The following is a 10,927-nucleotide window of genomic DNA, read 5'->3' on the forward strand; positions in this document are numbered from 1 at the left end:
CACCCACATAGTGGTCATCAAAGTGGTTGCCCTCTCAGAAGCAGAACTAGAAAGTGCTTCCACTTTGTGCCTTACTGTGGGGGGCAAGCATCCCAGTTGAGCCCATTGAAAGCATTTGTACACAGGCACTCAGCTCAGGCTTGAGTGTAAAGGAGAGCTGACCTCCTAAAATCTATCTATTGGGGTAAAAATAATTTTCTTGAAACGCTGTGTTAATACAGCATCTGATATACAAATATCCCATATTAATACATGGGCAAATCCTTAAGTGGATGTGCAGGTCCTGTAGGACCCTCAACCTGTGATACTCAACCTGGGGGCTCTTTTGTTTTCTTGGAAGGAAAGTGGCGCCAGGCTTTAGATGTTACTGATTGAGAAAAGGATTTCACAAAGACTGACAACTTAAAAGCCAGGTTCTGTTTTTAAAACCAGACAGATGGGTACCTGAGAGGAATGAAGGCATGCCAGGGTAATACAGGTGCTGCCATCTGCAGGCTCAGCACATTGGCTGCCCTCGAAATGGAGGCCCTCTCCAAGGCTCATCCATCAACTGGATCCATTGATGTCTGTTTGGACCAGGGGCCTGGAAACCACATTGGAGCATGGAGATTCCCTTATCTGGGGACTGGAGGTGAATTCCTTTCCACTGGATGAAGGAAGTTTTGATGCTTCACATAAATAAAGTCTCTAAGCAGGTAAAGAGTTGTAAAGCAGGGTGGGGATGGGACGACTCAACTGGGCAGGACCTACCATATATTTATGCCCCACTTTGGTTTTTCTTTTTTCTAGTTTTTTTTCAAGACAGGGTTTCTCCATGGCTTTGGAGGGTATACTGGAAATAGCTCTTGTAGACAAGGCTGTCCTCGAACTCACAGATCCAACTGCCTCTGGGATTAAAGGTGTTTGTCATCAGCTCCCAGCTGGTCTTTTCTTTTCTCTTCTTTTCTTTTCTTTTCTTTTTTTAGACAGGGTTTTTCCGTATTGCTTTGGAGGTTGTCCTAGAACTCACTTTTTGTTCTGAGATACATTTTTTTCCTGAGTAACCAGCCTGACTGTCCTGGAACTCACTCTGTTGACCAAGCTAGCCTGGAACTCAGATCCACCTTCCTCTGCATCCTGATTCCTGTGATTAAAGGTGTGCTCCACCTAAGCCTGTTTTTTTTTCATCTTTTCGATTTTCAAAACAGGGTTTTTCTGTAGCTTTGACCCACCTACCTCTGCCACCACCATGCTGAAACCTTTAACACTTTATTTTTTTATTTTTAGGTTTTTTGAGACAGGGTTTCTCTTTGGCATTGGAGGCTGTCCTGGAACTGGCTCTTGTAGACCAGGCTGGTATCGAACTCACAGAGATCCACCTGCCTCTGCCTCCCAAGTGTTGGGATTAAAGGCATGCACCAGCAATGCCCAGCGCTACCTTTTACACTTTAATTTGCTAGTGGTAATAGGTCCATTAGGAAACGATGGGGTACAAAATCCAAATCTGTTGCATTTTGAGTATAAGGCCAGCCTGGTGGACAGCCAGAGAAGGGACACTGATACATAATTTGGCTTGTCAGTGGGGGAGGGTGGTGTGTAGACCAGTGTAGGCTTCCCCTCTTTAACCCCACAGTGCTGGGATTAAAAGGTGTCAACCATGCTTGGTGTTAACTTTAACTTGTTTCTGTTTTTCAGGCCTTACACAATAATTGAGATTCCTAACAGCTTTTCTACAGGTTACTTGCACAGCACCGTTCAGATCTCAACCTGCTCCACTCACACTCTGGGGACACTTTTTGTTCCTTGGAAGAAGTGCTGCCAAGGTTTTGAGGGCAGCCGATTGAGAGAACGCTGCAGCTGGGCAAGGTGGTGGTTGCTGTCCATGGGGTGGCACTCAAATGTCAGGAGCGCTCTTCTCATTTCTAAAGTGGAAAGTGTTTCGACATTTGGGTGTTGTCTGTGGGTACCATTCCCGCCTGCACTGTGGATAGCGGCTCATCTTAAGAGATTTACTGTTTACTGTGCACGGTGAAGCTTGCAGGGAATTGAATGATGGGGAAGTAGGTGGGGAGGATTGAATTTGTCACCTCAAGTTCCCTTAACCCGCTGAGCTATCTTCCCCAGGCCCATTTAACATGCTTTAGACCCTTCTTAATGTTGCAGGCCCATCTGGATCCATCTTGTGAGGTCCCAGATATCCACACTCAAAATGGAGGCACTCTCCAGGCCTTGTGAAGGGGAAAGTGACCCCATTTTGAGTGTTGCTGTGTGGAGAAGGCATCGTGGAACTTCTATGCCCTGGCAATTGCTCACTTGGGGACTCTCAAATGTGGCGCACTCTTCTGGATGGAGTAGAAAGTGCTACACTATTTGAGTGTCCCCCGGGAGCACCTGTCCCTTAAAAATCTTCTGTTCCTATTCTAGACCTGAGTGTTCACTCACTGTCCAGACACTAGGTGGGGAGAGTTAACGCCTGTTCCAGCTACAGTGGGAACTCCAGTCTTCTTGGGGGTTTGAGTGAGGACACCTGAGACCTGGTCCTGGTCAGTCCCAGCCAGAGTTAAGCATTGGAGTTGTTAGTGTATGGTGTCTGCAGCATGAGCATGCAGAATCGTCTCCTGCATGTGGGGACTGAGAATTGAACCAGGATCCTATTAGGCTGAACCACCTCTTCCCCTAATCCCAATTGTTAACTTTTAATGTCTAAAGTCATTTTGAATCCTTGTGTTCAATTGGCAATTTTGGTTTTCTCCACTAAAGATCAATAAAGTCTTGTTCTCTTGGCACTTTTGTCTTCAGTTTTATTTTAACTGTATGTGGTAGGGTTGGGAATGACTCAGAAGGTTGCTTCCATGTGCTTTCTTGGAGGCTACCACGTTTGTGGCTTCCTCATTCCTCACAGGAGGAGCTAACTTTATACCCCTGCATTTTGTTTCTCACCAGAAGGACCAAATCGCTTTGCAGCCCTGTAAGGATGTAGGCCGAGCTTGCCGGATCAGTAGGTTTGGAGAGGTCCTCACCTTTAGGTCTGTAAATCATGACACTAAACAGTCAATTCTCTGGGATTATGGATGTCGGATGCTTCTGCAGAGGAAGAATGGGAGGTGGTAGCTAATGAATATGGTGCTTAAAGAATCTCAGATACACTCCAATCCGCTTTTGACGTGCTATTTTAACAGACTGAGTTTTAACTCTAGGTATTGAGGTACTTTTTGAGAAAGTTAATTTGTGCAGAACAGGGATCTTTTTTTTCTGGGATTAGGCCAAGTGTTTTGTAGGGTTTTTTTTGGGTGGTGGGAAATGTTCTAAAATCCCAATAAATTGGCCAGGATGGTCTGTCTAAATGCTAGCTGTAAGTTCACCACAATATTTGGCCATATTTTTACATTTGTGCCTGCCTACCTTTGGACCCATCCTTACTCCCCCGTGTCATAGGTCACCTCTCCACCGTGTTGGTTTCCTTGAAGCATCTCTGGTCCTCATGCTGGTGGCAGGCTCCTTAACAAGGTTCAGCCCTTTACCATATTAACATTCAGAAGCTGGCTACATACTCTTGCCTGGAGGTGGCATGATTATAAGCTGTCCTGTGGGGACTGGAGTTCAAACCCCGGGTCACTTGAAGCTGTCCACATAGCCAATTGCTTTTAGCCTGGGGCTCCCTGTGGCTCTGTCTGCTCTTGCATGACCCTGCCTTTGACTCATAAAGGCGCCTTGCACACCCATTGTAAATGTTTTTCATTCCAGGTGTCAACCATTGGCATGAAATCTATATGAAGAGAGTCCTGGGCTTCATGCATGCTATCTAGGCAGCCAGTCTTCCAGCTGGTCCATGTTTCCAGCCCTCTCCATATGTTGAGGCCACATTTGTTTGGCTAGCAGATACAAACAGTCCTGTATCTTACTGGATCTAAGGCCCCTGGAACCTTGGACCTACAGCGCCAGCCCACTTTGGATTTTGTGCTTCTGATTGTTCTAGTAGATATTTCCCAAGTGTGAGTAGAGTGTCTATTCAAGAAGTAGAATAGTTTATAAAAATTTCTATGGTATTTTCTGGTGATGCCAGGGCAGGGAAGTATTGGCCTCCTCTCCGTATATCTGCAAGAATTCTGGGTTATTGCTTGCTATTTTGAATTACCTCTGCAAATTACACAAATGTTCATGGGTCTGGAGAAGTGGGGGCAAGCAGAACTATGAGGTCAAGGCCAGTCTGGTCAACAGAGCAAGTTCCAGGTCAGCTGAGGAACACATAAACCTTGTCTCTAACACCCCACCTCCTTCAAAGAATTGTTTTCTCTGGACTTCTTTTAAACTGTAGTTGCAGAGTTTGGCCAGTAGGTGGGAGTCTTGGCACAGTGATTGACTGAAATGTCCAGTGCTCCAAATTTTAGTGTCTCCCTGGTGTTCTTTCTCTATCACTGCTGTTCTAATCTGCTAAACAGCCAATCCCCATCCTAAATGATCTGCATGGAGTCCACATCAAATCCAAAGAGCTTCATCAAAGCTTGCGTGCTTATGGCTCCAGCAGAACAAACATTTTCTTCAACCTGCACTTTCTTGGCCTCCTGCCCCAAGACAGGGTCTCATGTGCTCCCTTCTGGTTTCTGATTCTGAGGATGATCTTGAATTCCTAATCATCTTGATCCTAGGCCATTCTTGGCCGGCCACATAGTTGTATATTATCCTTTACATAGCAGATCCTTAGAACCTCAGATCAAGAAAAACAACTTGACCCAGTCCTCCACCCCCAGGCTCAGTCACCTAGAAAACCTTTCTGGACCTCTTACTCATGAAGTCTTTACCCTGCCAAATATCCTCTTTGTGGCTTCCAAATATCCTGCCTATACTAACACCCAGTGCACAAACAACCCATTCTACCCCTCCCCATATCCTTCTCTACTGACTATATAAGCTAGCCTGAGAAAAATAAAGCTTGCCACTTGATCAGAATTCTGTCTTGTGGTCATTCTTTCTGCATCTCTTGTGTCCACATTCCCTATCCATGACTCTCTTGCCCCAGGTTAAAGTCTTGCAGGATGGAACAATTGGTAACTTTTAGGGTGATGCAGCTTCTCTTAGAAGTAGCTGTATCTGAACTTTTACTTTGTAAAGGGCTAAGGGCTGGGACTGCTTTAATTGCCACTACCGATGAATTCAATGTCTTGTGGTGTGTATTGTGTGTTATCTTAAAATGCATATTACTAAAAATCTTTCATTTTATATCCCCTGTGTTCTACAAACCTATTATAACTATGTCTTGTCTCCCTCCTTCCCCTTGACATCATAATTTTAACTCCATCTTAAGGACTCTTAGGGATGTGCCATATGTGTTTTGCTTTGACATGGATCTCAGGTAGAGCCTCAGAGCCCAGACAGCATAGCCATCAACCAAAAACCAAAGTGTAAGGCTCAATCAGAGAGTGGGAGGGGCACTCATGGGGACTGGGGGAATCTGACCAACCTTTCCTAATGAAAATTTCCCGATATCCTCAGTGGTGATGGACTTAACAGCCTGTTAGACCTTTGTATTTTCAAATTCTAGGTCAGATTTGGCTCTCTGCTATTGTCCTAAATGATTTTTCCCTGTGGTGATTAAAATGTGGTAATACAGCAGCGGATTCTGCTTAAACCATCTCCCAAAGCAGACTGACTCTCCCGCAGCTCCAGGGCTGTGCTTTTTTATTGCCAGTACCTCAACAGTCCTGCCCCAGAGGTCTGTCCTCTCCCCCTGAACTCTGGCCAGTCTTTCATAGGAATGGCCCCTTTGTTACACTTCAGGAGAGGGGCTTTGATTCCCTGTTGCATAGCTGTGTTACTGAGCTCACCACCACTCACCAAAGTCTGTAGTCTCCCACATTCCTGGTTCCTCTCAGCAAACCAAAGCACTATCTATTGTTTCCTTCTTGCTTTCCCCACTATGCTCCCCCTGCGGTGGTAGCCAGCATGTTCCTCACTTGGCCACATGTCCCCGGCTTTTCCCAGCAAACCAAGTCAAGGAATTTGCAGGAAAGCAGAATTCTGTAACTAATCCACATTTTATTTCATCTTAGTGTAAAGGGTGGGGCCAGTGCTCGGTGGTGAGTGTCCCTTAATGATACGGGATGTGGAGTGAGGGGTCTGGGGAGGTGTTGCAGAGCCCTGGAAACAGAAGGAGTGAGGACTAAATGCTAGGGATCTTTGAAAACCTTACTGAGGTTACCCGAGGTCCGAGTGACAAGTCCAGTGTGCATGGCAGGAAACACAGAGGCAGAGGTACAACTTTCTCCTAAAATACTGCTGCATCACCCATAGACCACAGTGTCTTCCCCGGGATCTGCAGAGTCCTGAGTGCCTGGCTGGGTGCATAGCATAGAGGTCCACACAGGGACACAGCAGTCCAAGTGGGGATCTCTTAGCAGTCTTCCAGCCGGGGAGGGTCTGTGGTTTCACCAAGGCTGAAAAGTTATAGCTTACAAAACTGTCCAGCTCCAGGTTCTTCCACGAGGCATTCCGCCCCCAGAGTCAGGCTCAGTCCCTGCACCCACAACAAGGTGAGAGTTCCCTTGGGAGGCAAAGGTCCCAGGCCTCAGACCTTGTAGTAAATGTTGGCAGGATTCTGTGGGGGCATCTCCTGCACGATGTACACTGGGTGCCCATAGTCTCCGCTGACCTTCTCATAGTGTGGGCGGGAGACACTGTCTGCAATCCTTAGCGGTATCAGAAAATCACTGGGTTCCCAGCCAGAGTTGTTGCCACCTCGCTTGGGTGTGGTACTGTGCTGTGGAGAGTGTTTGCAGTGCCTCCTGCGGTTCTTGAGCAGCAGTACCACCAAGGTGATGATGATGACGATGACGATGATGCATCCTGATGTGATTCCCGCGAATAAGGCCACTTTGGAACCCAGGAGGTTGTTGGCGGATTGCCCTGCGCTGTTGCCTTCAGTGCTGGTACCTGCACAGTAGCAAGAACAGCCAGTTACTGTAGTTCTGAGACTCTGCCCTCTAGCTTGCAGAAAGAACGCTCCAAATGCAAACAAGTAAGCATGGCCAATGCTCAACTCACAGGGTGAACTGGACAACAGATCACCAGATGAGGTAAACGAGCTTCAAAGGTCCGACACTCACTCACCAGGCCTACCACTTCCTAAAGATTAGACAGAAAATCTGGAACATCCCTAGTTTCAACACTTCAGGATGCATCAGTAACTGACACATCTGGTGAGCTCTGCTCTTGTGACTGTAAGACACTGAGCGGGCTGAATTAATCTGTCTTAGTGGCAGAGTTAATATTGACTCACTGGGAGCAAAGACCCCAGGAATCTGTGCCCACGAGTGAATCCCACTGGTTGGGATGTGTTTTGAGGCTCCTCTGCCTATAGGGGTTCTAAGAAAAATGCACACCATAGACACATAGCCCCACTACACTCCTGTCTCTGGATTTGGTTACACAAAAGAGCTTGTTGAATTTCTCCCGTTTGTACCAGCTTCTAGCTCCGGACGTCTTGATGGATCATTATTCCTGGTTGATCCAGCAGGACTTGCATCTACATGAAGAAGAAGCGATTAATCATGGCACAGACATCTGACAATGTAGCAAGCTTCAGGAGTTGCAAAGATATCTCAAGAGGCATGAACAGCAATGAACATAAGACTCTTTATGCAAAGCACTGAGAAATACAAGAAAATAACCTTCCTTTTTAATCAGAATGGTAATCCTAGTTATTTGTTAGGTTTAGATTAAGAGGCCATCTGTTGAAACTATAGGGATTCTTGCATTTTGCAGTCAAAGCATTCCAGATGACATTTCAATTTCACTAAGCAAGTTGATTACAGCTATACTAGTCTCTAATTAGAATAATTCTTTGTTTCTTCACAATAGGTTATTCTACTTGAAAACACAGCTCTTGGTTTGTCCAGACTTGAAAATGAAACAAAGAAGCAGAGCCAGTGTTTACATAATAGACACTTTGATTGTTTTTCAAAGAGGTGTTCTGCATTGTAAAGAGATATATATGTATCTGAAGCAGACACCCTGTTTCACTGGCCTGAACTTTTAGAGAGATCTAAATGAGAAAAACTGAGCATGTCAGTTTGCGGGACTCAACCAGTGGTTCAAAGTGCAGAAAAAGGTCTGCCTTCAAAACTAACAAGAGTGGTGATGGTGAGCATCACCCCAGGTGCCACGCTAGCTGGGGGCTGTACCAGCTCACAGTGGTGTCACAAAGCAGCAGTTGATCTTTACCTTGTCCAACTTTCATGATGATCTTCATGGCTCTTGTCTTGCACACCCCTCCTTCCTGGTTATGCAGGCCTTCCAAAGACCCATTGGATGTAGCTGATTAAAAATAAAATGGACAAAAAATAAAGAACAAATCAGGAAATCAATAAGATTTCATGAACATGAAATGTCTGTAAACAATTCGAAAAATAAGAATTCACTCATTGTCACAAATTTTCTGAATGTATGGGATGCTGAAAGCTGAAAAGAAGTAGAAAAATAAATAAAGAGAAATGGATCTTGGAAACATTGTGACATGTAGGCTACCTGCTTCTAAATGCAATTAAACACACCCTCCCATATGCACATGATTTAGTATTACTCTATAGGTAAAAGGGACAGCACCTTCCAAAATACCCACCAACTCCTAAGGGGAGCGAAACTAGAAAGTGCAAAAGAGCAAACATGGTAATTTCAAAACTTGGTAATCATCTCTCAACACCTGCTTTCTCCACTCCACACCTCCTGCTAAAAGAACAATGAAATTGATGCTATGCTTGTCAAACCTCCAAGTTCTGTAAACACTATCAGGGAAGCCTTCTGACACCCCCTTACTCCTTCCTCCAGCCAGGAATGTGCTGAAGTAGCATATTATAACTCAAGTCTTCTGAGTCTGCATTCTCATCACTGTGTAAGTCCCTGCAAGCATCTGTTTTTATCAACCCCCATCAGCCACTTTAGCCAAGTTTCCTGCTAGGGAAAACTCCAGCTGGACAGAGAGTTTGCACACCTCTTTCCCTGTCTGGGTTTTGGGACAACATGGATATAACCAGGTGGGGGCAACATTGGCCAGCTGGGCTCCTTTTCCACTTTAACAATGAGGGGCGAGAGGGAGCACAACCCTTCTACCAATAGCTTTCTGTCTGTCTAAGCTGTTCTGTCTACAGATACTGCCCTCACATGTCAGTCACTCACAGACCCCCGCCCCCACACGTCAATCACTCAGACCCCGCCCCCACATGTCAGTCACTCACAGACCCCGCCCCCTCCTATCAGTCACTCACAGACCCCATCCCACCTCAGTCACTCACAGACCACCCCCCACCCAATCACTCACAACCCGCCCCCACATGTCATCACTCACAACCCTGCCCCCACCCGTCAGTCACCCACAGACCCCGCCCCCACACGTCAGTCACCCACAGACCCCGCTCCCACACGTCAGTAACTAACAGACCCCGCCCCAACAGTCGGTCACTCAAGGACCACGCCCCCACACATCAGTCACTCACAGATGCCGCCCCCACACATCAATCACTCAGAGACCCCGCCCCCACCCGTCAGTCAATCACTCACCCACACACGGCAATTACCGCAGGTCCCGCCCATGGCCCCGCCACTTCCGCTGGCCGCAGGCTCCACCGCCTCCTGGATCAAGCTCAGAACGCATCGCCCGCATCACCGACGCTGCCGCCCAAGGGACGGACCCGCTCTGTGACGCGCTTCCGCTTCCGGTCTGCAGAACGCCGCCCTGGGACACGGTGCCGCCCTCGCTGTGTGATGCCAGCGCCCGCGTGAGGCACTGCACACCAGACTTCCGGTTGGCTTCAGCTCGCCAGCACTGCAGACTTCCGGTCTGCCATCGGGGATCGCGGGGAAATAGAGTCGGGAATTTCGCTTTCAAGTTCCAGTGCGCCCTACTTCCGCTTGGCTTCAGGTCGCCAGCACTAGCGAGTTCCCGTCCCATTCTGGCTTCCCCTACAGAGACGGGAATGGGGCTTCTGAGACTCACGATTCCCAACTTCCGGTTGGCTTCGGCTTGCCAGCACTAACGACTTCCGGAGTCCTGGTAATGGATGGGAACGGCGCGCGGCTGGCTTCCAGCGACCGGAATTTCACTGGAATCTCAGGACGCCCGACTTCCGCTTGGCTTCAGGTCGCCAGCGCAACCCGGTTCCCGTCAAGTCTGGCTCGGTGCAAAAGCAGCTCCCGGTTTCCAGTGACTGCTGCTCAGTCCCAGCATTCCAGTCTTCCGGTCGGCTTCAGCACGCCCATACTACCGACTTCCGGTTACGGACAAGCGGCTCCGCGCATGCAAGTGAGCGGCTGTGGTGACGGGAATTCTGCTTCTTCGTCACAGTATGCCGACTCCCGGATGGCGTCCTTCCAGCACTAGCGACTTCATGCCCGTGTTTCTGTTCCTATCTCGCACTGACGCCTGCTTCCAGTGACTGTGATTCAGCCTGTGAGTCCAGCACGCCAGACTTCCTGTTGGATTCGCTTGCCAGTACTACCGACTTCCTGTCAGAGTCTTTCTTTTTTCCGACCCCGCAGGAAGAACGACCGCTTTTGACGGGAACTCGGCTTGTGAGTCCTGGGATTCCCGACTTCCCTTTGGCTTCGGATGCCAGCACTATCGACTTCCGGTCCGATCTCAGAGACCGCCGAACCAGCAGCGCTACGGCCACAGGTCTTCCAGTTCCGGAAAGGCTCCGCGAGCACCGCCGCGAATCCCGCGTGAGAAACGCACGGCTCCCCGCTTCTGGTGCGTTACCAAATCCTTCTGGGAGGGGAGGGGGGGCGGCACTGGGGTCGGAAACCTCGGTTCCGCTTCCACCGCGACTCATTTACCGCTCCTGAGACTCACACTTCCAGCCTGTGCCCTGAGCTTCCCGTCCGTCCCCGCAACAGCGCTGCGCAGCAACAAGGTTCCACTCCCGACCGGCACCCGGAAACGGTCTGTGCAGAGATGGGG

At 48.2% G+C, this 10,927-nt stretch overlaps 1 protein-coding gene across 2 annotated transcripts; it reads right to left on the reverse strand.

Moving 5' to 3' along the window:
• Positions 1-5,992: 5,992 nt before the first annotated feature.
• On the reverse strand, positions 5,993-10,258 carry LOC113838063 (ephrin-B2-like). 2 transcript variants are annotated; one of them, XM_035453867.1, is made up of 4 exons: positions 9,529-10,258; positions 8,197-8,289; positions 7,436-7,498; positions 5,993-6,906 (listed from the first exon to the last, which is right to left on the reverse strand). In XM_035453867.1, the coding sequence occupies exons 2-4, from the start codon at positions 8,222-8,224 to the stop codon at positions 6,542-6,544; spliced, it is 456 nt and encodes a 151-aa protein (XP_035309758.1). In that variant the 5' UTR covers positions 8,225-8,289; positions 9,529-10,258; the 3' UTR covers positions 5,993-6,541. The 2 variants fall into 2 exon arrangements, with proteins under 2 accessions (XP_035309758.1, XP_035309759.1); XM_035453868.1 differs by lacking the exon at positions 7,436-7,498.
• Between the last annotated feature and the right edge of the window lie 669 nt (positions 10,259-10,927).

The sequence above is a fragment of the Cricetulus griseus genome, unplaced genomic scaffold (assembly GCF_003668045.3).
Source record: "Cricetulus griseus strain 17A/GY unplaced genomic scaffold, alternate assembly CriGri-PICRH-1.0 unplaced_scaffold_473, whole genome shotgun sequence".
In the NCBI taxonomy this organism is placed as follows: domain Eukaryota; kingdom Metazoa; phylum Chordata; class Mammalia; order Rodentia; family Cricetidae; genus Cricetulus; species Cricetulus griseus.